Here is a 25,852-nt window from a genome sequence, read left to right as displayed (position 1 = left end):
GTTTGCATTGAGTCTTGGGTTGAGACTAGTGTTGAATTTAGCATTGAGTCTTGGGTTGAGGTTAGCATTGAGTCTTGGGTTGAGGTTAGTGTTGAGGTTAGCATTGAGTCTTGGGTTGAGTCTAGTGTTCAGGTTAGCATTGAGTCTAGTGTTCAGGTTAGCACTGAGTCTTGGGTTGAGTCTAGTGTTCAGGTTAGCATTGAGTCCTGGGTTGAGTCTAGTGTTGAGGTTAGCATTGAGTCTTGGGTTGAGGTTAGCATTGAGTCTTGGGTTGAGTCTAGTGTTGAGGTTAGCATTGAGTCTTGGGTTGAGGTTAGCACTGAGTCTTGGGTTGAGTCTAGTGTTGAGGTTAGCATTGAGTCTTGGGTTGAGTCTAGTGTTGAGGTTAGCATTGAGTCTTGGGTTGAGGTTAGCATTGAGTGTTGGGTTGAGTCTAGTGTTGAGGTTTCCATTGAGTCTTGGGTTGAGACTAGTGTTTAAGTTAGCATTGAGTCTTGGGTTGAGGTTAGCATTGAGTTTTGGGATGAGGTTAGCATTGAGTCTTGGGTTGAGGTTAGTGTTGAGGTTAGCATTGAGTCTTGGGTTGAGTCTAGTGTTGAGGTTAGCATTGAGTCTTGAGTTGAGTCTAGTGTTGAGGTTAGCATTGAGTCTTGGGTTGAGTCTAGTGTTGAGGTTAGCATTGAGTCTTGGGTTGAGTCTAGTGTTGAGGTTAGCATTGAGTCTTGGGTTGAGTCTTGGGTTGAGTCTAGGGTTGAGGTTAGCATTGAGTCTTGGGTTGAGGTTAGCATTGAGTCTTGGTTGAGTCTAGTGTTGAGGTTAGCATTGAGTCTAGTGTTGAGGTTAGCACTGAGTCTTGGGTTGAGGTTAGCACTGAGTCTTGGGTTGAGGTTAGCATTGAGTCTTGGGTTGAGTCTAGTGTTGAGGTTTGCATTGAGTCTTGGGTTGAGACTAGTGTTGAATTTAGCATTGAGTCTTGGGTTGAGGTTAGCATTGAATTTTGGGATGAGGTTAGCATTGAGTCTTGGGTTGAGGTTAGTGTTGAGGTTAGCATTGAGTCTTGGGTTGAGTCTAGTGTTCAGGTTAGCATTGAGTCTAGTGTTCAGGTTAGCACTGAGTCTTGGGTTGAGTCTAGTGTTCAGGTTAGCATTGAGTCCTGGGTTGAGTCTAGTGTTGAGGTTAGCATTGAGTCTTGGGTTGAGGTTAGCATTGAGTGTTGGGTTGAGTCTAGTGTTGAGGTTTGATTGAGTCTTGGGTTGAGGTAAGCATTGAGTCTTGGGTTGAGGCTAGTGTTGAGGTTAGCATTAAGTCTAGTGTTGAGATTAGCATTGAGTCTTGGTTTGAGTTTAGCATTGAGTCTTGGGTTGAGTCTAGTGTTGAGGTTAGCATTGAGTCTTGGGTTGAGGTTAGCATTGAGTCTTGGGTTGAGTCTAGTGTTGAGGTTAGCATTGAGTCTAGTGCTGAGGTTAGCACTGAGTCTTGGGTTGAGGTTAGCATTGAGTCTTGGGTTGAGTCTAGTGTTGAGGTTAGCATTGAGTCTTGGGTTGAGGTTAGCACTGAGTCTTGGGTTGAGTCTAGTGTTGAGGTTAGCATTGAGTCTTGGGTTGAGTCTAGTGTTGAGGTTAGCATTGAGTCTTGGGTTGAGGTTAGCATTGAGTGTTGGGTTGAGTCTAGTGTTGAGGTTTCCATTGAGTCTTGGGTTGAGACTAGTGTTTAAGTTAGCATTGAGTCTTGGGTTGAGGTTAGCATTGAGTTTTGGGATGAGGTTAGCATTGAGTCTTGGGTTGAGTTTAGTGTTGAGGTTAGCATTGAGTCTTGGGTTGAGTCTAGTGTTAAGGTTAGCATTGAGTCTTGAGTTGAGTCTAGTGTTGAGGTTAGCATTGAGTCTTGGGTTGAGTCTAGTGTTGAGGTTAGCATTGAGTCTTGGGTTGAGTCTAGTGTTCAGGTTAGCATTGAGTCTTGGGTTGAGTCTTGGGTTGAGTCTAGGGTTGAGGTTAGCATTGAGTCTTGGGTTGAGGTTAGCATTGAGTCTTGGTTGAGTCTAGTGTTGAGGTTAGCATTGAGTCTAGTGTTGAGGTTAGCACTGAGTCTTGGGTTGAGGTTAGCACTGAGTCTTGGGTTGAGGTTAGCATTGAGTCTTGGGTTGAGTCTAGTGTTGAGGTTTGCATTGAGTCTTGGGTTGAGACTAGTGTTGAATTTAGCATTGAGTCTTGGGTTGAGGTTAGCATTGAGTCTTGGGTTGAGGTTAGTGTTGAGGTTAGCATTGAGTCTTGGGTTGAGTCTAGTGTTCAGGTTAGCATTGAGTCTAGTGTTCAGGTTAGCACTGAGTCTTGGGTTGAGTCTAGTGTTCAGGTTAGCATTGAGTCCTGGGTTGAGTCTAGTGTTGAGGTTAGCATTGAGTCTTGGGTTGAGGTTAGCATTGAGTCTTGGGTTGAGTCTAGTGTTGAGGTTAGCATTGAGTCTTGGGTTGAGGTTAGCACTGAGTCTTGGGTTGAGTCTAGTGTTGAGGTTAGCATTGAGTCTTGGGTTGAGTCTAGTGTTGAGGTTAGCATTGAGTCTTGGGTTGAGGTTAGCATTGAGTGTTGGGTTGAGTCTAGTGTTGAGGTTTCCATTGAGTCTTGGGTTGAGACTAGTGTTTAAGTTAGCATTGAGTCTTGGGTTGAGGTTAGCATTGAGTTTTGGGATGAGGTTAGCATTGAGTCTTGGGTTGAGGTTAGTGTTGAGGTTAGCATTGAGTCTTGGGTTGAGTCTAGTGTTGAGGTTAGCATTGAGTCTTGAGTTGAGTCTAGTGTTGAGGTTAGCATTGAGTCTTGGGTTGAGTCTAGTGTTGAGGTTAGCATTGAGTCTTGGGTTGAGTCTAGTGTTGAGGTTAGCATTGAGTCTTGGGTTGAGTCTTGGGTTGAGTCTAGGGTTGAGGTTAGCATTGAGTCTTGGGTTGAGGTTAGCATTGAGTCTTGGTTGAGTCTAGTGTTGAGGTTAGCATTGAGTCTAGTGTTGAGGTTAGCACTGAGTCTTGGGTTGAGGTTAGCACTGAGTCTTGGGTTGAGGTTAGCATTGAGTCTTGGGTTGAGTCTAGTGTTGAGGTTTGCATTGAGTCTTGGGTTGAGACTAGTGTTGAATTTAGCATTGAGTCTTGGGTTGAGGTTAGCATTGAATTTTGGGATGAGGTTAGCATTGAGTCTTGGGTTGAGGTTAGTGTTGAGGTTAGCATTGAGTCTTGGGTTGAGTCTAGTGTTCAGGTTAGCATTGAGTCTAGTGTTCAGGTTAGCACTGAGTCTTGGGTTGAGTCTAGTGTTCAGGTTAGCATTGAGTCCTGGGTTGAGTCTAGTGTTGAGGTTAGCATTGAGTCTTGGGTTGAGGTTAGCATTGAGTGTTGGGTTGAGTCTAGTGTTGAGGTTTGATTGAGTCTTGGGTTGAGGTAAGCATTGAGTCTTGGGTTGAGGCTAGTGTTGAGGTTAGCATTAAGTCTAGTGTTGAGATTAGCATTGAGTCTTGGTTTGAGTTTAGCATTGAGTCTTGGGTTGAGTCTAGTGTTGAGGTTAGCATTGAGTCTTGGGTTGAGGTTAGCATTGAGTTTTGGGTTGAGGTTAGCATTGAGTCTTGGGTTGAGTCTAGTGTTGAGGTTAGCATTGAGTCTTGGGTTGAGTTTAGCATTGAGTCTTGGGTTGAATCTAGTGTTGAGGTTAGCATTGAGTCTAGTGTTGAGGTTAGCACTGAGTCTTGGGTTGAGGTTAGCACTGAGTCTTGGGTTGAGTCTAGTTTTGAGGTTAGCATTGAGTCTTGGGTTGAGTCTAGTGTTGAGGTTAGCATTGAGTCTTGGGTTGAGGTTAGCATTGAGTCTTGGGTTGAGTCTAGTGTTGAGGTTTGCATTGAGTCTTGGGTTGAGACTAGTGTTGAAGTTAGCATTGAGTCTTGGGTTGAGGTTAGCATTGAGTTTTGGGATGAGGTTAGCATTGAGTCTTGGGTTGAGTCGAGTGTTGAAGTTAGCATTGAGTCTAGTGTTGAGGTTAGCGTTGAGTCTTGGGTTCAGGTTAGCTTTGAGTCTTGGGTTGAGTCTAGTGTTGAGGTTAGCATTGAGTCTTGGGTTGAGGTTAGCATTGAGTCTTGGGTTGAGGCTAGTGTTGAGGTTAGCACTGAGTCTTGGGTTGAGGTTAGCACTGAGTCTTGGGTTGAGTCTAGTGTTGAGGTTTGCATTAATCTTGGGTTGAGTCTAATGTTGAGGTTAGCATTGTGTCTTGGGTAGAGGTTAGCACTGAGTCTTGGGTTGAGGTTAGCATTGAGTTTTGGTTTGAGGTTAGCATTGAGTTTTGGGTTGAGTCTAGTGTTGAGGTTAGCATTGAGTCTTGGGTTGAGGTTAGCATTGAGTCTTGGGTTGAGGTTAGCATTGAGTCTTGGGTTGAGTCTAGTGTTGAGGTTTGCATTGAGTCTTGGGTTGAGTCTAGTGTTGAGGTTATCATTGAGTCGAGTGTTGAGGTTAGCACTGAGTCTTGGGTTGAGGTTAGCACTGAGTCTTGGGTTGAGTCTAGTGTTGAGGTTAGCATTGAGTCTTGGGTTGAGGTTAGCATTGAGTCTTGGGTTGAGTCTAGTGTTGAGGTTACCATTGAGTCCTCACCGAGTCAACCAGGATGTGAGAGGAGCCATCAGATGCAGCAGGTTTATCAAAGTTTATGTCCACAAAGTACTGTGCTCCTGCATTTAGACACATGGAAGATTCCACAATGCCACGCCTGTATAAAAAAACAAAAACAAAAAATAAAACAAACCTGAACACAAATATCAAGCTTATATGGCTAATATTAATAATATTAACACAAGATGGAAAAGACCAAAGACAAACATTGATGATGATTTTTATTCTTTTTTTCCCTCATTTAATCCTTGTTCCTCATGTGTATGTTGTGTTCCTGACTGTTCATGTGGAGTTGTGGGCCTAGGAAGCAGGATTAGAGGGTTAGTTAGTTGATCTTTAGGCTCAGTTTCGAATTTTCTCTGCTATGAAGGTGGTGGAATTTTTTTTTAGCTGAATATATCACCATAGTAACATACTGAACAGAGCTAATGTGGCCCAGAGCTGCCCAGGAGCTAAAAAAACAAGTTAAAAACTCCTCTCATGAACCAATCACATTTCAGAGACAGAGTCTTCATCATTCATCAGTCGATAATTTTACACCAGTCTGCCATTGTGTGAATTTGAGCCCCCATGAGTACTCCTAGCAACTAAGAGTGAGATGGTCAGCTGTTTTCAGCTACTGCATCACAACTGAACTGTCATTTGAAGTCTGTGTGTCATCTCACCTGGAATCTCCACGAAGAATCAAAGTTTTACTTCCTGTCAGGTCGCCGCTGCAGACACTGTCACCCGGCACCAGAATGATGATTGTGACAGAGGCAAGCCAATCAGAAGTTGACTGCAAAGGAAGATCCATATATGTCAGAGCGATGCCATAGAGAAATATGATCAACAAAAAACAGCTCTATATAATCTATCAAGAAATCTTTGACTCCGCCACAGTGTGTTTTATTAATACTATTGATTATATATATATATGTGTGTGTATATATATATACATATATATATATACTCACACACTCATATAATGTATGTATACATACATTTATGTGAGTGTGTGAGTATACATATATATATATATATACATATATATACTCACACACTCATATAAATGTATGTATACATACATTATATGAGTGTGTGAGTATATATATGTATATATATATACTCACACACTCATATAAATGTATGTATACATACATATACACATATATGAGGAAAGCATGTTTTTTAAAATTGATTTCAAATTTATAAATGATAACTTAATAAATTAGCTGTAAATTTAATCATGTATATGATATACCACATGATATATATATACACACAACTATATACATACATATACAAACACATATATGTATATGTGTACACTGTATATATACACACATATATTAATATAGACATAAATACATATATAAATAGGTATATATACATAAAATACATACCTTTATGTACATATATACTTATATATACATATGCATACATATGTACACATATACATATGTATACATATGCATACATATGCACACAAACATATATCCACACTACACACACACTACACTACACACTACACACACACATATACATATATATACGTGTATATATACATATATATACATATATACACATATATACGTGTGTATATATATACATATACATACACATATATACATATATACATATATGTATATATGTATATATACATATATACATATATATGCCATATATACGTATATATATACATACATGTATATATATACACACATATATACACACACACATATATATAAATATATATATAAATATATATATTTATATATATATATATATATATATATATATATATATATATATATATATATATATATATATATATATGGCTGCAGGTATAGGCTCCATATTAAAAAAAGTAATGATAATTTTCCTCACTTCTGGCTCATAGTTGATTATCAGCCGGTAATCCATCGAAGAAGGAAGATTGTCAATTGTGAACCGTAATCCTGCCCCCTCCAACACTCTGACCAATCCCAGGCCAGTCCATGTGATCGGTTGATCAGCTGTCGTCTGCCGGGGGAGGATCTGCAGGGCGTGACCAGGGTACAGAGGGATGCTGCTCTGCAGCAGGGGGAACGAGACAATGATCAGATTGGCTCCTGATTAGCAGCGTCGAACAGGGACATCAAATGTCCTCCCTGTGCTACCTGTCGCTGTCTCCTCCTCCGGTGGCGGGTGTCCTGGTGAGCCCCACGTACCAGGACCAGTCGTCCATTAGAGATCTTGAAGTCATAGCCCTGTTGTCTGAAAAATTGCTCACACTGTGGCAGTAGTGCTGGGTTCAGCTGACAAAAGAAAGACACATTAAAACTAATTAGAAATGGCCTCTCTACCTCCAATCCATGCCAGCATCAAAAACACATCCAATACACATCAAAAAAATCTCAAACAGTCCATTGACACGTCCATTATACGTCAAACATGCTTCTAATAAACATCAGACACACGTCAAACAATGGTCCAAAGATGACATTAAACATGTCAAACATATGTCAAAATCAAGTTAAAGACACATCAAACACACTTCACACTACAACCTCCTGTCGAACACATCCAGCACACATCAAACATAGTTCAAACACACATCAGACAGACAAGACAACCTCACATCAAGCATACAAAAAACATGTCCAACAAATATCAACCACACATCAAACACATATAAAACACCTTAAACAAGAATCCAAAAATGTCTTCATACACATACATATATAAACATACATCAACACACATATATATATATATATATATATATACACACACACACACACATATATGCACTCATATACACACACATATATATACACATATATACATACATATATATACACATATATACATACACACATACATATATATACACATATATACATACACACACATACATATATATATACACATATATATACACACACACATATATATGTATATATATATACACACACACACACATATATATATACACATATATATATATATATATATATATATACACACACACACACACATATATATACACACATATATCGTACGGCAAACACACATCCAACACATATCAAACACAGGTCGTCACATACTAAACACACGCAAAACACATGTCCAGCATACTTCACTCAAATAGATATTAACAAATCAAACACTCATCCAAAACGTCAAATAAACACAAATGAAATATATGGGAAACATTCATCAAACACATGTCCAACATATTTCAAACACTCAATACACCCTTCAAACACATGTTGAACACCACACTGCAAAGACACAAAACACACAAAAAAACAAACATCAAACACAAGTCAAACACTCCTTAAAAGACACCACAAAAACTAACATCAAATGCTTACTATTACAAACACAGGTCATCAAACATCTAATGATCAAAAACACATGTTAAGCACACACCAAAAACATGGCCAACATTCTTCAGAAATACATAAAACACTTAAAAAATACATCCAACACATTAAACACTCTGCAAAGACAAGTCAAAACATACGGCAAACACGCGTCCAACACATGCTCAACACACTTCCAACACACATCAACACATGTCCAGCGTACTTTAAACATACATCAAACATGCTTGAAACACATATCCACCATGCATCAAAAATTTGTTAAAAAGCATGATCAAACACGTCAAACATACTTCAAACAGCTCATACTCACCAAACACTGGTCCAACACACATAAAGAACATTACAAATGCATGTCCAATATAATTCAAACACACATGTAAGCAGCTTAGAACATGTGAAAGACACATAAAACATCTGAAATTCACATCAATCATAAACATGTCAAACACAAATCAAATATATGTGCAAACACACCTCAAACACATATCCATACCATGTTTAACACACATCAAAGACATGGGAGTGCAACACACATGTGGAGTGGTAAAAAAAAGCCATTTTGCGCTGGCCTCTAATACACACTAGAGCAGAAGAAGATGATGGAGTAGGTGGAGTGAAAGAAGGGCTCCCTCCATCCAGGGGCTCAGCGAGCTCTGCCTCGTACAGGAAGTAGTCCAGAGAAGGCAGGAAATAGCCAGGGGCAGGGGCATCACAGCGCCGTCCTACCATGTTGGGTAAACAATGACACTGGCCATCCTCCGGAGAACACCTGAGGACACAGGAAGTGGAATGGAATGTGTTGTGGTGGTGATGTCATCCTGTCATGTGGGCAGAGTTCACCAAACAGCTGAGAGGAGAACCCTGTCAATGTTGAAAAATAAACTATCAACTAAAGGGGACCACACCCAGATGATATGAACAGAGATCATTTATCAGCTGGCTCCTCCCCAATGACCCATCACTAACTCAGCTACAGACCCTGATCTCAGTTTCCCATAAGAACTCATTCAATAACTGACCAGAACACACTTTTTCCTGTTTGCCATCTTTCTTCCTCTGTTTGTCCTGCTTTGAAGTCAAGTACGTCAAGTTGGCAGTCTGCTTCTCTTTTGTGTTTTCTCTTGAAGTCAACTGGCAGTCTGATGGGTTCCAAGACCCTCTTAGTTGGAAAATTTGCTGTTTTAATGTTTCAAGTCAGTGAAATCAGAATGGAAGAGAGGGCAAAACATACATGGATCCATGAGCTCCCCCCACATTACAGTCGCACGGTGAACATCTGAGTGCAGAGTTTCCCAGACCCCAGAAACCTGTCTAAGTACACAAAAAAACACACACAACACAACACCACAGAAGAGTTCTTTTCTTTGAACATAAAAAGTCATTATCACGTGTGAGTTTTAATTTTAGGAGCTGTAGGCAGATGTCAGAGAACAGGCCATGAACCTACCACACACCGATCGCACAGTGCTCCACTCGCGAGATGCTCACATTCACAGCTTCCTGTCAATGGGTCACATGAACCAATGCTGCCCATCACATGGCACCTGCACACTGTACAACACACCCACACACCCACACACACACACACACACACACACTCACACACACACACACACACACACACACACACACACACACACACACACACACAGAAAACATCAAATTATTATTTAAGTATGAAAATTAAGATATCGTCCTCCAAATCTGAGCTCAATAATTCTTACTCTGACAGCCAGCAGGGTCGTCAGGTTTCAGACCAAAGAAACCATGTTTGCAGCGGTCGCAGCGTTGCCCCTCCACGTTTTCCTTACACACACACTCACCGCTCAGCGGGTTACAGAACCCTCCACCCTGTGAACCGGCCGGGTCGCAGTCACATGCTGAAACACAGAATGACCAACCTTTACTCACATTCAGCTGTAGGAGTCAATGAATAACGCACTGGTGTCACACTTTCATACCCACAAAATAATTGGGCTTGGGTTAGTTGATGATGGATAAGATACCCACTGCTCTGCCTTTATACCTGCTGCTCTCTCAGCCTTCATACCCGTTGTCCATGGACTGAATGTTGCAACTTTGGTTTTCAGCAAATGGAAGCAACCCTATTTGTACAAGGGAATGGAGCTGGAGAGGAGCAAGGGTTGGATCTGATAGACACACAGGTTGCCAAGGTGACATGTCGCACTCAAGATAGCCAGACCCATAATGAAAAACCTGGTGTATTGAAGACACTAAATGTAGACTGAAACCATAAATAAGGGATCTATGTAATAAGACTGAGGACTTTTCCTGCATTCAGGCTTCTTGATGAGTTTGTGTTCAACTGAAATCGAAACAAAGATAATGAGAGTAAATGCAAATAAAGGCTCACGTATGCATCCGTGTGGGTCGTCTGGTGCTCTCTGTGGATCCTGGTAGAGAGAAGGACGACACTGCTCACACTGAGGCCCTGCCCTGTCATGGCGGCAGTTATCACACACACCACCACTTCCTGTTGCCTCAAAACGAGTGGCATCAAAGTGACAAATGTCCGAATGGCCGTGGCAGTTACACCCTGATGGAGAGGTGTGGTTAGGATGCATTTATCAATTGAACATGGCAACATGCTGATCTGGTGTCTCTTTAAGATGTTCTCGTACATTCTTTCTGTTCTGGACCATCAGACAATGTGATTATTATAAACATATACTCTATCCCAGTGGTTCAGTCAAGCCCACTCACCTTGTTTTATAGAATTGATACAATTAATATTTGTTACATTGATTACACAAATATTTAATAATAAAACACAAAGATGCCACTATTATTTAACTTTGTTATTTGAAGTGACAAAAGCGGCCCAGTGGAGCAGTGGTCCTCACTGTGGCCCCCCAGCAAGAAGGTTGTGGGTGGAGCCCCGGCTGCCGCACGGGGTCTTTCTGTGTGAGTCTGCATGTTCTCCCTGTTCCTGCTGGGTTCTCTCTGGTACTCCAGCTTCCTCCACAGTCCAAAGACATCAAGAGGGGACCAGGTTAATCCAGACTCTAAATTGACCGTAGGCGTGGCTGGGAGAGCCAATGGTTGTCTGTCTCTATGTGTTGGCCCTGCCATGGACTGGTGACCTGTCAGGGTGAATCCCGCCTCTCACCCGAAAGCCACTGGGATAGGCTCCACCCCCCCTCCCGCGACCCTTAACTGGAATAAAAGGAAGAAAATGGATGGATGATGGATTTGAGGTGACAAGGAACTAAATAAATCTAGTCAGTTTCATTTGTATCGCACCGAATCACAACAAAAGTTCTCTCATGACTCTTTACAAGTAGAGCAGGTCTAGAACCAGTTAGTTCAGTTCCCCATGATTCAGAACACCTGAGACAGAGCACCTGAGATAAAACACCTGAGACAGAACATCGAAGACAGAAATCCTGAGACAGAACACCGGAGATGGACTACCTCAGACTGAACACCTTAGACAGAATATCTAAGACAGAACATCTGAGATAAAACGCCTGAGACAGACTCTCTTTGACAGAATGTCTAAGATGATTCACCTGAGAACATCAAAGACAGAACACCTGAGAAAAAACATCTAAGACTGAACAGCTGTGACAGAACCATCCATCCCTCCATGTTCTCCCTCTTCTCCTGTTGAGGGTGGTGGGGGTGGAGCCTATCCCAGCAGCCTTCCCCCTGGACAGGTCACCAGTCCATGGCAGGGCCAACACATAGAGACAGACAACCATTGGCTCTCCCAGCCACGCCTACGGTCAATTTAGAGTCTGGATTAACCTCGTCCCAGATACTGGGAGTGCTTTGAAAAACATGAAGACATAATGTTTCAAGAAGTAATTACCAATTGAAATTTGTTGTGTATCATGCTTAGACATCTGTAGCTATACCAAAGTAAAATTGAATTATTCCTCCAATTGATGAGGCGTAGAAAGACTTTTGAGGACTCAAGAGGGTCAACAAACCCACTTTGAGACCCTGAGTTGTGCAATGAGTGAAAACATTTACTCCTGCAGACTTCTGTAGCATGTTCTCCTCCAGGCCTCCAGGGGGAGTCGTGGTGAAAGTCCTGGCACTGCTCACAGTTTTCTCCCGCTGTGTTGTGCTGACAGACACATTGACCATGGACCTTAAGGACAGAGGACAAATCAGCTCATTTCTGATCAAAAGACACCTTCGACACTTCCCCCTAAAACTGTTTTTAGAGACCAGTCAAGCAGCTCTGCAGATGCAGAAGATGTCAAACATAGATCTCAAAAAGTAGTCAGTGACTAGTTATTCAACGAGATTAGGGTCATGTGATCAGACTCAACACTCACTGCTTCACAGCTAACTGGGTTTTCAGTATGTTGTCTTCTTGTTGCCTTGACTACGTATCTCAGCCTTAAACACTTGTAGTTTTTCCTCTATCTCCACTTTTACACAGAAACGTTATCATGGCACCATAAAACGGACTTGACATCTATGAAATTTGGCTTGTTTACTCAGAACCACACAATGCCAGTATCATGCCAACACAGCCTGAGAATTTATTATGTGCCCCCGTATTCCTCAATAGAGGAGCAACAGAGTTTTGAAATAGCAGCTCCACCTTCCCATGGGTCCTTTCACAGCCATGTGACGACATCTGCTGGTGGGTCAGAGGTGCATCCGTTCTCCTTTGATATCGTTGGTGAGGCTTAACAACGCTATCGTATTTCTACCCTGAAAATGCTGTGTGTAAGAGACTTGTGAAGTTTGACATTTGTCCAAAACAAACATCATGCTGATGGAAGAAAATGACGCTTTAACTTGTTTCACCCAGTTGCAGAAATGGGATCTGGTCCATACCATGCCTGGCTGGGTGAAGACATCCCCTCGCCCGCCATCAACAGGTGTACACTCGCTGGCGTGGCCATGACAGAAGCAGCTGCCTCTGACAACCATGTTGTAAAGAGCATAATAATATTTTTCCTGAGGGTTTCTACGCCTTCGACTCAGCAGGGTGTCGCCCAGTGTGAAGAGGCGGGTGAAGTTGACCCGGATGTTAGTCATGGTGATCAGGTCTGAGGATGATACAAAAGCACCATCAGTAACAGAACTAGTTTCAATCAATCAATCAATCTTTATTGACATACTATGATTCATAGATCGAAGCAAAGTAAAATCTGGTCAACTGGACGTAAGTTTATCTTGAAGACGTTTCACCTCTCATCCGAGAGGCTTCTTCAGTTCTAGTGAAGAGTGTGGAAACTCCAGCTTATAAACCTATGTGGGAGTGGTCAGTGCTATTGTGGTGGAAACGACCCTCCCGAGACTCACCTGGCCTCTCCAAACGACAGTCGTTGTGAGGTGTCAGGGAGTTTCAGGGGTGGTCGTTAGGGAGTTTCACCAACCACTCAGATGCTAATGGAATGTGCTGGCATCAGCCGTTCCACATGGGTCTTTCAGCTGAGCTCTTTGGGGAAGCTTTGAAAGGACTTGGTTGTAAATAGGAGAAAGGAAATGTCGCAGTCCACCTCCTCTGTTCAAAGATGGTTTCTCTATCCTGACGTGGATGGCTTCTTTGAAAGAGGAGTTAAAGAAGCTTCTTTAACTCCTCTTTCAAAGAAGCCATCATCATCCGTCATCTGGTCTGTAATAATGTGTCCAAGGTATTTAACTTCAGACAGACCTCCAGATTCACATCTGATAACTGGAATATTGGAAATTGTAAACATTTGTCTGTTTTGGTTCTGCATATTAAGACAGCCCTCTCCCTGGGGTTGTATCTGATGTCATCTTGCACACCATACTCAGCACAAATGTCAAGGAGCTGCTGTAGACCAACACCACTTGGGCTAAGTATCACCAGATCACCTGCGTACATAAGGTGATTCACAAGAGTTCACCAGTCAGACCACCAGTGTTCCAGCCTCTCAGTCTCATAGTTAGTGCATGCATATACAAACTAAACAAAACTGGGGGTAGAATTCCACCCTGTCAGACACCATTGCAAACGGCAATGAGGATGAGATATTACTTCCCCATTTATCCTGCAGCGTCTGATGAGTGCACCAGTGAGCCAGAACCCTGTCAATGTACCCAGGGACCTCTCTGTGCTTCAGTTTAATGAAGAGCTTTTTGTGATTTACACAATCCAAAGCTTGGGATGCACCTATAAAACACATGAGGACAGATGACGTTTGGCCTCTGAAGTTGTTTACCATTTCTTTGAGGGCATAGGTACATAAGTCAGTGCCAGGTTTTGATTGAAATCCAAGCTGATTGTCTGAAGGTGAAACCCTTTCAAATATTCGATCCAAAAGGATCCTGTCCATGACTTTAGACCGAAAGGTCCATGTACATTTCGTTAGTTTAATTTTTCCTTGAAAACGGACCATCAGAGAATGAAAGTAAACTGGTGATTTGGTTTTCCATTTCAGACCAAAAAACAAAAAATGAAAAAAAATCAGTCTGAATTTTCATTTTTTCTTTGTTTTGGTTGAAAACAGAAAAATAAGGAAACCTCTCTTTTTGTTTTTGATCTTAAACAACATATTAATGGTGATGACATTCTGTCATCGACGTTAGGAGTTTGTTTAAGATCAAAAACAAAAAGAGAGCTTTTGTAACCATCCGTGTACCTTTTGTTCATTATAATTTCAATTTTGAAAGCCATATCGGAAAAAAAACAGGGCATTTTTCTTTTTTTAATATATGTAGCAGGTTAAAAAAAAAAACATACATGAGCCGTTTTCCATTCAAATACAGCCATAAAATTGGATTTTGTGTTGTTTTTTTTATTCCGGATTTTTTAACCCAGATAAGCACAAAGAATTCAATCTATTGAATTCTTTGTGCTTATCTGGGTTAAAAAATCTGGACTCTGGACTCCGGATTAGAGTCTAATCCACAATGGAAAAAAATGCAGGGATTTGTTTTTTGGTATTTTTACAAGGTGAAGCAGAAGCTGAATACCGGGCAGCAGTGTTTCGACCTTTTGTCCGCGATTAGCATTTTTTATCGGTTTAGGGTTGCAGCAAGGATGTTCTGAAATGAGTGTCAGGAAATTTTGTGCATGTCACAACATTTCCAGGAGGGGACATGTATCCGACACGCAATTAGAGGTTGCTATCAGCAGGGCAATAAATCAGGGTCTGTGTACCCTCTGTTTTGGAAATGGAAATAGAATTAAAGCTGCAAGCAGCGTTGTTAGGGCCTGAGCCCCCGCGCGGCCTACGGCCGCGTCCTTGACACCGGCCCGAATCCAACGGTGTAATCGGCAAATCCCTAGGCCTTGTAGTTTAGGAGATACGAGCCTCAGTGCGCTGCACAGTGTGAGTGCAGAGCTGAGAGCCGGCCCTTTAAGAGCCCCTCCCTTCTCTGCTCGCTCTCTGCCATCTCTGTCAGAGCTGAGAGCAGAGCTGAGAGCAGAGCTGCCAGCTGGCCCTTTAAGAACCCCTCCCCCGCTGCACTGTGTCTGATCTGTGCTGGAGTGGAGAGAGTGGAGGATTCAGAGAAATGTAGTGTGTAAAAGGTGAATAAGTCGGCATACGTTGGTCAAAAGTCACACAAAATACCATATTTTTGTAGGGATTTTTGTCAGGAATACAGTGGTGTGTTTTTAAAAGCTGCGGAATGTATGGTGTAGATGTGAGAAGCATTTGTTTGAGAGTATGTACCCTGAGAGGACACGCTCTCCCCATAGACTTCCATTGTAAGGCGAAAAGTGTCTCCCCCACTTTGACGGCTCATAAAATCCAAACCGAGCCAAACCCTAATAACGCTGCTTGCAGCTTTAATTTGGATTTGAAAACTGAAAATAGAATGAACAGAAGGTACAGGGACCTATAACAATCAAAATTGACCATTATTTGATTCTCATTTTGTCGGTTTTGGTTTTTTTTGTCTTACAAAACCAAAGAAACAAAAATTCAGTGGTTTTTGTTTTTGTTTTTTGGTTTGAAACAGAAACTTTACTTACTTTCATTCTCTGACAGTTCGGTTCAAAGAAAAATCAAACTAACAAAACGTTCACGGAGCCAGAACACGAGCTAATGCTAGTGGCCTGTTGTTATCCTTTACTGGGACAAGCAACACCGACACCACTGAATCTGGTAGTAAACCATGGATCATCAAACCAGTCAAGGTGATAGCCAGGACAGGAGACAACTTCAAGCTGGCATTTTTCAGATGTTCAGCACAAATCCCATTCATGCCATCAGCTTTGTTATCAGACATTTAAGAATGGCTTCATCCACCTCATGTGTGCTAATTCCTGTTAAATCACTACTGATGTCAGAATCCTCTACATCCACTTCACATTTCATACAGTTGAGCAATGAACTACAATGCTGTCGCCACAATGCCACAATCTCATTTGTTCAAGAAGTTCCCTTAACAATGCAAGGTAAGGGTGGAGTACAGTGGTTACCAACACTTTTGCTGGCATGCCCACAATTGGCACACCAGGGTGAAAGTGGTTAGAACATTCCAGATCTGTCATTGTGGTGACTGTTGAAAGCTGTCTGGAATATCATTTAAACTAATATTATTAGGGCCTGAGCCAGAAGGTACTTCTGGCGAAGACCCTATTATGTTTGCTCGGCAGAGCAACACATTAGCAGCACTAAAAACACTAAAAACACCCACTAAACAGTGTCCCAGGCCCCCCCAACACCCATGAGGCAGCTGGGCCAGACGGCCCGGAGCCAGTTTTCACATACACACCCATTCAAAACCTGGTATTATACTGTTCTTGCTGTCAATGAGTGCGCGCTATATGCGCATAATGCGCATAACGCGCATAATCTAATTTGACCCCCTGAACATGCATGAGATTTTCGGCACAATCGTTCGGTATGTCTCAACATTCACTAATCAAAAACAAAAACGCCACAAAAGTCTATAGCGCCACCTAGGGAGCCACACAAAAAAAAGATAATTTTTTTTAATTTCGCGCGCTATAACTCCTCACACAAAACTCCCACAGACATGGGACCAACACCGTTGGACTCGTCTCATCAAGACGAACAATTCTTACACTCTGACCCCTCACCTATCTCCAACAGAATGTCCACAAATTGGACAAAACTGTCAAAATCAGGACTTTTTTTACTCCCCGAACAAAATCTATCTCCTCCTAAACCGTAAATGCCAGGGCTTCCAAACTTTCACACATTACTCTCCCAACTGTGCTCTTCAAAAATCTTTAAAGGCTAATATACTACGCGCTCGGTTTGGATTTTATAAGCCCTCAAAGTGGGGGAGACACGTTTCACGCTTACAATGGAAGTCAATGGGGAGGCCGTGTCCTCTCATGGTACATACTCTCGAACAAATGCTTCTCACGTCTATACCATACATCGCACAGCTTTTAAAAACATATCACTGTATTCCTGACAAAAATCCCTACAAAAATATGGTATTTTGTGTTACTTTCCACCAACGTAGGCCGACTTATTCAGCTTTTACACACTACATTTCTCTTAATCCTCCACTCTCTCCACTCTAGCACAGATCAGACACAGTGCAGCGGGGGAGGGGTTCTTAAAGGGCCAGCTGGCAGCTCTGCTCTCAGCTCTGCTCTCAGCTCTGACACAGATGGCAGAGAGCGAGCAGAGAAGGGAGGGGCTCTTAAAGGGCCGGCTCTCAGCTCTGCAGTCACACTGTGCAGCGCACTGAGGCTCGTATCTCCTCAACTACAAGGCCTAGGGATTTGCCGATTACACCGTTGGATTCGGGCTGGTGTCAAGGACGCGGCCGTAGGCCGCGCGGGGGCTCAGGCCCTAACAACGCTGCTTGCAGCTTTAATTATTTCTATTATTCATGTATTTGTCTATGTAGACAGCACATCCACACCATTTGAAAAAATATCAGCAGCTGATTTCACGGAAAAGAAAGTGGGCTTCGGAAGCTGGGACCTCCACCCTCTAACAGATCGCCATGTCCATGTCTCAGAGTTTACCTGACAGGCCATTACAAGACACTTTTTTGTGTTCTTAGGCAGATAGACGCTTTACTTATAGTTTTGTTCTCAGGCAGACACAAAAAATTTGATTCACTTGTTTGCTCAGGTGGTTTTTTTTTTTGTTTTATCAGGACACATCTATTTCATTAACCAGAAAGTGAAATAAAAAAAACAAGGGGAGAATAATTTCTAGTTGTTTTGCTTCTTTTTATGCGCACTATGGAAAATACTGTGTACGTTAATTTTACTTGTACTTTTGGTACTTGAGAATATTTTTCACAAAATACTTTGATACTTAAGTACATTTATTGTGAGCTACTTAGACTTTTATCCAAGCCATTTTCAGTTATGATACTTGTACTTTTACTTAGTTATTTTTTTCAAGTACTGAACACACCTCTGGTCATATCAGCACCCAGCCAATCAAAGAGCAGGACTCTCTGGTGTGAATGGCGTCTCACCTTGAATGTGTGGTGCATATGGATTTTCTATTTCAAAGATGGGATCCAGAGCTTTTAGCACCACCTAGTGGATAAACGGAACAAGACATCGTCTGAGACAGACCTCAGAATGAAAGACAGTAAGACGCTGCGTCCGAATTGCCAAGAAGGTCTGATTGTAGGTCTCAGAGCAGGTCGTAGGCTGTCTGAAACCACAACTGGCGTGAGTAGCGACCTACTTCGCAACCTAAATTCCAGCCTAAACACGCCCACGTTGTAGGTCGGTTCAGGTGCATCCTACAGAGCAACCTATGGCCCACAATGCACCGCAAACTTCTTCTTCGTCCCCTAAAAACCTGTGGACCTGCAAGCCAAGTTAGCGCCACCAAAAGTCTCCCATTCTGATGAACACCAACATTCATAGTCGTTGTTGATGACTAAAGGTGCGTTAATGTGCTTAATAATAGAGAATGACTGAAAGGTGCTCAGAGTGGAGTGCAGTACCACAGTCAGGCCAGCAGGCGGGGCTTTTGTTGGTGCTGTCAACTTATTTGCGGTATCTGTGCTCTGCCAGCAGAGGTCGTGCTTCACCACCAATCTTCAAGGGTGTCCGAAAGGTACCGCCGTGTTTAGGTTGTAGGAGTAGGATGTAGGTTGGCACTTGGCAATTCGGACGCAGCCAGAGTTTGATGTAAGGTTGTCAAGCCAATCCAAACAGTGGGAGGAGCCCCAGGAAGAACAGGGATCAATACTGTTACCTCTCCGTCAGATGATGGCTCAGATCCCGAGTATCTGCTGTCACAGATGACGTCATCAATGCTGTCAGCAATCCCGTCAGATACCAAAGGGAAGTGAAGTGAACAGTCCTCTGCAAAATATCGAAAAACCTTCCAGCTTTGCCCGAAATCCTTTGAACGCTCCACCAACATGGCTGCCGGACGGAAACTCTGCCAACAGATTTTTTGATGTATGGCTCGTCAGTTCACGATTCTTTTCATATTTGTGCAAGAAACAAAGCAGATGCTGATGCCTTTTAACTTTGTTTTTGTTTTTTTGTGTTGAACTGAATATTTTTGTACCTCTAACATATGAAATAATACAAATAAAGCTGACACTACAATCAAATGTTACATCAAAAAGAGTACAGATGACATTTACATCTGCTGGTTCAGAAATATCCATCCATCCACCCATCCATCCATCCATCCATCCATCCAACCATCCATCCATCCATCCATCCATCCACCCATCCATCCATCCATCCATCCATCCACTCATCCATCCATCCATCCATCCACCCATCCATCCATCCATACACCCATCCATCCATCCATCCATCCAACCATCCATCCATCCATCCATCCATCCATCCACCCATCCATCCATCCATCCATCCATCCACCCATCCATCCATCCATCCATCCACCCATCCATCCATCCATACACCCATCCATCCATCCATCCATCCTTCCATCCATCTATCCATCCATCCATCCATCCAACCATCCATCCATCCATCCATCCATCCACCCACCCATCCATCCATCCACCCATCCATCCACCCATCCATCCATCCCTCCATCCATCCATCCATCCCTCCATCCACCCATCCATCCATCCACCCCTCCCTCCCTCCATCTTCCCCCTCTCCTCCTGTTCAGGGTGGTGGGGGTGGAGCCTATCCCAGCAGCCTTCCCCCTGGACAGGTCACCAGTCCATGGCAGGGCCAACACATAGAGACAGACAACCATTGGCTCTCCCAGCCACGCCTACGGTCAATTTAGAGTCTGGATTAACCTGGTCCCCTCTTGATGTCTTTGGACTGTGGAGGAAGCTGGAGTACCAGAGAGAACCCAGCAGGAACAGGGAGAACATGGAGACTCACCCAGAAAGACCCCGTGCTCCAGCCAGGTCCAAAAATATATTTCTCTTCCTGAATTCTGTGTTTTACTGTTGAAGTTTGTTTGTGTTAAATCATGTTTTTAATTCAGTTACTAAGAATGAAGCAAAACAAATCATTAATCTGGGATAGGCTCCAGCCCCCCACGACCCTTACTAGTAAGGAATAAGCGGTAGACGACGATGGACGATGGAAATCAATCAACACAGACGTGCCCTCCAGTTGTCAATCAACAATGTTAATGTCTTTTGTAGCTTGATGATAGTGTAGATGACCAGCTGTTTTCTGGTTTTGTTGTCCAACTGCTGGTTTAAATCGTTGAATTGACCAATAACCTCTGATTGATCATGTGAGTAGGCACCTTTACCTTGAAGGTGAGGACCAGGTGACTGAACTGGAACATGGTCTCCAGATCCAGCTGGACACTGACCTGATGGACTCCTGTGGAGGACGGGGCAGCCGTTAAAGCACCGAGATCTCACTGGTGTTCATTTACAGTTACGAAGCCAACTGCTGCTGCAGGAAGTGATCGACTCTGAGGACGACTTGGGAGTGTTTAGTGGGATGTAAGGAGTGGCAGTGCACAGGAAGCATTTTTAATCCACTAACAGTCTGCCAGTCCTGCTCAGTACCGAGTAGTCCTATGTGGACCAGCATAGATCAGGAGGTAATTGGAAATAAGGGTACAGGTTTGATCCCCCTGTGAGAGGTTCTTGTAAACCTTCACACCACCTTTGACTTCCTGCAGTGGAAAGGAACACCAAGGATTCTCAGAGAGGAACTTGGAACCTTTAGTCCATCTCAGCCGAAAGGACTGTTCTGACCACAGCTCACCATTCTCAGACTGCCACCACTTCATCTTTCGCTCGGGGTCAAAGGTTGTAATGATGCTCTCAACTCGGTGGCTGTTGGGGTTGCTATAGCGATCATAGGGTTGTCGAGAGTCACACGTGAAGCATTTCTGCTCCTCCTGAAAACAAAGACAGCTCTGATCAACTATCATCAGACTATCAATTATTGATCATCATCTCTTGACCAATGTAGGTGATCACAACATCAAACAAATATTTCAGCTGATAATCAGATCAATCATAGGAACCACAGAGCCAGAGGACGAATGTCAGCAGGGTCTAAAAAAAAAACACCTCGGGGGTCTGGGAATCAGGATCCATCTCCAGGGAGGCACCAAGAGTGGGTGAATGAGAAGAATGTCTTCCTCCACAGAGAAGATCAGACCTTACCCCTGACCCGACCCCTCCCTCACCACCCCACCTCTGCAGCAACCTCCCCTCGTTAGCACGTCCAGCTCACTGCCTCACACCCACCCTTTCTTCTGCTACCCCCCTCAGCCCACAGCCCCCCCTGCTGCAGCAGCTCCCTCACAGCCTGCCAGAGGATGAAGGCTGCAGGTCCTGGTGGCTGCAGGTCCTGGTGGCAGCAAGTCCTGGTGGCAGCAGGTCCTGGTGGCAGCAAGTCCTGGTGGCAGCAAGTCCTGGTGGCTGCAGTTCCTGGTGGCAGCAGGTCCTGGTGGCAGCAAGTCCTGGTGGCTGCAGGTTCTGGTGGCAGCAGGTCCTGGTGGCAGCAAGTCCTGGTGGCTGCAGGTCCTGGTGGCAGCAGGTCCTGGTGGCTGCAGGTCCTGGTGGCTGCAGGTTCTGGTGGCTGCAGGTTCTGGTGGCAGCAGGTCCTGGCTCCTGAGATCCTGCTCAGACCAGCTGAGTGGGTTGTTGAACACATGTTTAAGCTGGGGAGGGCGCCGCAGGTGAGGAAGACATTCTGCGTTCTACCTGCACCAAGACCCCACACCCCCCGGGACTTCAGCTGCTCCAGGCTGGGGGCTCTCCCCTCCCTCCTGATGGAGGCCCTGGAGAGGCAGGTCCTTAATCTCCACCCTGTTGGGAATTCTGCTTGTTACAGAAGCCCGTCCAGTTCAGCACATGTAAAACTTGAAAAAAAGGAAAAACAATGTTCCAACTTTGAAGCTACTTCAGTGTTTAGAGAAACGTGAATAAGAAACTGTCCTCTTGATGCTGCACCAGCGAATAGAAACTTTTCCACTCACTCACTTAGTCACTCCCCCTCGAAATGGTCTGAGCAGGCTCTTGGAGAACAGGGGGGCCCTCAGACCTTCAACAACACTGCGGGGCCATCACCCCTCTACAGCGGGGGGGGGGGGGGGTCTGCAGCAGCAGCACTTCAGCTGCAGAACAACCTGATCAAGCGGGCAAGCTCTTTCCTGGGGTGCTTTTGGGCCAATAGATGTAGCGGTGAATAAGAGGATGTGACACAAGGGGTCTGGTACGAGGGAGGCTACCCCCCTCCCCCAGAACACTGTCTCAGAACTGTTTTTTTCTTATTTGCTTCTGGATATTTCTTGATGTTTCAACCATCATTTCCCAGTTTTGCTGCTGTAACAGCAATCATGTGCCAGTCTTGGGAATGCAGTATCATCTTATGAACTTCAAACCTTTACAGTTTTTCCTGATGACTTCATCCACATGATCATGGACGGAATTACAGAAGACAAAAAGGAAAAAATGAAGGACGACAAGAAAATGATGAGACAGATCACAACACGTCTGAGAAGGAACAAGTGATGACGAGTCAGAAACACGTTCACACACACTTCTATATACCCAAGTACACACAATCACTCCTATAAATACCGGAATACACACAGCAGAACCTCAGAGGCAGAGTTCTGAGTAACTGAGTATCAGAAAAGACAAAAATAGTCAATGGCAGAATTTCTTTGAATCTGACCAGCGTCAAACATTTATGCTAATGAGCACATGATAATTGGGCGACACCCATGAGGTATCTTTCAACACATTTATGGACAACAACTGATGCTGGGAGTTGATCTCTGACCTCCAGATATCCCACAATGCAGTAGTTCTGTGGTCCATTCAGGCCACAGGTAGAAGAGGCGGAGAGCTGAGCAGCCCGACCCACCATCAGGTCACCGAGACGGGGATTACAGGACCCGCTGGGGCAGCTGTCCTGTTGGTTCTGGACTGATGGAAGAAGAGCTGGAAGAAACACACAGAAAAGTCAAGCCATGACGACAACGACAACAGCATTCCACAATAGCCTTAAAGCCAGAGCAAGAGAACCACAGAATTCACGAGAAAAATCACTGGAGGACTCACTACAGGAGGACTCACAACAGGAGGACTCACTACAGGACTCACTATAGGACTCACTGGAAGACTTACTACAGGAGAACTCACTACAAGACTCACTATAGGACTCATTGGAGGACTCACAACAGGAGAACTCACTACAGGACTCACTATAGGACTCACTGGAGGACTTACTACAGGAGAACTCACTACAAGACTCACTATAGGACTCATTGGAGGACTCACTACAGGAGGACTCACTAGAGGAGGACTCACTGCAGGACTCAATACAGGCCTCACTGGAGGACTCACTACAGGACTCACTGGAGGACTAACTACAGGACTCACTACAGGAGGACTCACTACAGGAGGACTCACTGCAGGACTCAATACAGGACTCACTGGAGGACTTACTACAGAACTCACTACAGGACTCACTGGAGGACATACTACAGGACTCACTGGAGGACTCACTACAGGAGAACTCACTACAGGACTCAATGGAGGACTCACTGCAGGAGAACTCACTACAGGAGGAATCAGTGGAGGACTCACTACAGGAGAACTCACTACAGGAGAACTCACTACAGGACTCAATGGAGGACTCACTGCAGGAGAACTCACTACAGGAGGAATCAGTGGACGACTCACTACAGGAGAACTCACTACAGGACTCACTATAGGACTCACTGGAGGACTTACTACAGGAGAACTCACCCCAAGACTCACTACAGGACTCAATGGAGGACTCACTGCAGGAGAACTCACTACAGGAGGAATCAGTGGAGGACTCACTACAGGAGAACTCACTACAGGAGAACTCACTACAGGACTCAATGGAGGACTCACTGCAGGAGAACTCACTACAGGAGGAATCAGTGGAGGACTCACTACAGGAGAACTCACTACAGGACTCACTATAGGACTCACTGGAGGACTTACTACAGGAGAACTCACTACAAAACTCACTACAGAACTCACTGGAGGACTCACTACAGGAGGACTCACTACAGGAGAACTCACTACAGGAGAACTCATTACAGGACTCACTATAGGACTTACTGGAGGATTCACTCCAGTAGAACTCACTACAGGACTCACTGGAGGACTCACTATAGGAGGACTCACTACAGGAGGACTCACTGCAGGACTCAATACAGGACTCACTGGAGGACTTACTACAGAACTCACTACAGAACTCACTGGAGGACTTACTGGAGGACTCACTACAGGAGAACTCACTACAGGAGAACTCACTACAGGACTCAATGGAGGACTCACTGCAGGAGAACTCACTACAGGAGGAATCACTGGAGGAGTCACTATAGGACTCACTACAGAGCAACTCACTACAGCTGCTGTTTCCATGTTTTTACATACTTCGCCTAAAATACTACATCAGTAATGTCACAACATCTTGAACTTTCCCTGAACTCCAGGTAGCGTTTCTCCCATCTCACCCTCTCAGAGTGGAGAAACATGAAGATGAAGTTATCACTAACATCATAGTGACAAAGAAGAGGCAGAGTTCCCCATCCTTCCATCCCCGAGACTCACCATGTTCTGTCCTTCCTTCCCTCCTCTGAGGGTCCAGAGTACAACATGAACTCACCCATGTAAAAGCAGAAGATAACGATCATCTCTCTGATGGACCCTGGAGGACACTGGTCAATGGAGGAGAGGAAGGAGAGGGAGGAGAGCAACGACATGCTGAGTGAGAGGGAGTTAGTGCCATTTATAAAACAGATTTTATTGAATCTAACAGATCCTTTCAGCCTGTTGTGTGTATGTGTGTGTGTGTGTGTGTGTGTGTGTATGTGTATGTCCCACCCACTATCCTGCCCACACTTGAGAAAACCCCACACAAACATGTAATGATCCAAACTGATGCCTGAAGCGACTGATGATCTTCAGCAGGAATGTGTGAGGGAAACACAAATGACTCAACCCCTCCACCGACTCTTCCAGGGTGAGCAGAGATGAAACTGGCATTGACTGTTTCTCCAGGACGGAGGCTGATGTTGCTGTCGATATTAAGATAAGATGAACCTGTATTTGTCCCTCAGTGGGTTAGTTAGCTCTCTTACAGCAGCAGAAACAGAGAAGTAACAGCAGAAAAAGTACAGAGCAATAAAAAGTAGAAACTACTATAAACTACAGTGTATTAGTAAATGTTCTTCCACAGACTACAGTGGAGTGCCAACCATTTGGTGCAGAGTCTGCAAAAGTAGCTTCAGCATATTTGGTTAAGCCACTGTCAACAGAAATGGGTGTGGCCTACATCTTTACCTGAATTAGGGTCCTCACATGATCATATCCGAAAAACAACACAGGTGAGAAAGGGCCTGACCAGGAGACCAATTCAGGAACACGGACATACATTTTTTTCATTGTGCATTATTCAATTCCTCTTTACCGTGTTCCTAACCTACAGTGTCATCACAGGAACCTGGAAGGGGTGGTTCTGTTTAGGTTCTTGCAGCAC

At 43.9% G+C, this 25,852-nt stretch overlaps 1 protein-coding gene across 3 annotated transcripts in view; it reads right to left on the bottom strand.

The window, feature by feature from the left end:
* Nucleotides 1–25,133, bottom strand: part of lamb4 (laminin, beta 4) — a 43,143-nt gene extending 18,010 nt beyond the window's left edge. For all 3 annotated transcript variants that reach the window (XM_086209993.1, XM_086209994.1, XM_086209995.1), the window contains exons 1-17: nt 24,980–25,133; nt 23,114–23,274; nt 21,080–21,215; nt 20,613–20,686; nt 19,104–19,292; nt 18,367–18,430; nt 12,805–13,019; nt 11,983–12,103; nt 10,358–10,540; nt 9,708–9,863; nt 9,431–9,534; nt 9,215–9,294; nt 8,566–8,752; nt 6,769–6,906; nt 6,497–6,682; nt 5,293–5,405; nt 4,610–4,724 (exon numbers count right to left, since the gene is read on the bottom strand). In XM_086209993.1, the coding sequence (XP_086066119.1) occupies nt 4,610–4,724; nt 5,293–5,405; nt 6,497–6,682; nt 6,769–6,906; nt 8,566–8,752; nt 9,215–9,294; nt 9,431–9,534; nt 9,708–9,863; nt 10,358–10,540; nt 11,983–12,103; nt 12,805–13,019; nt 18,367–18,430; nt 19,104–19,292; nt 20,613–20,686; nt 21,080–21,215; nt 23,114–23,274; nt 24,980–25,076 (2,319 nt within the window). In that variant the 5' untranslated portion in view covers nt 25,077–25,133. The remainder of the gene's footprint in view (nt 1–4,609; nt 4,725–5,292; nt 5,406–6,496; nt 6,683–6,768; nt 6,907–8,565; nt 8,753–9,214; nt 9,295–9,430; nt 9,535–9,707; nt 9,864–10,357; nt 10,541–11,982; nt 12,104–12,804; nt 13,020–18,366; nt 18,431–19,103; nt 19,293–20,612; nt 20,687–21,079; nt 21,216–23,113; nt 23,275–24,979) is intronic.
* Nucleotides 25,134–25,852: the final 719 nt, after the last annotated feature.

Source organism: Aulostomus chinensis, chromosome 7, assembly GCF_037954235.1.
Source record: "Aulostomus chinensis isolate RoL2024-O1b breed Wild chromosome 7, RoL_Achi_v1.0, whole genome shotgun sequence".
Classification (NCBI taxonomy): Eukaryota; Metazoa; Chordata; class Actinopteri; order Syngnathiformes; family Aulostomidae; genus Aulostomus; species Aulostomus chinensis.
This window is presented reverse-complemented; position numbering and strand designations above follow the sequence as displayed.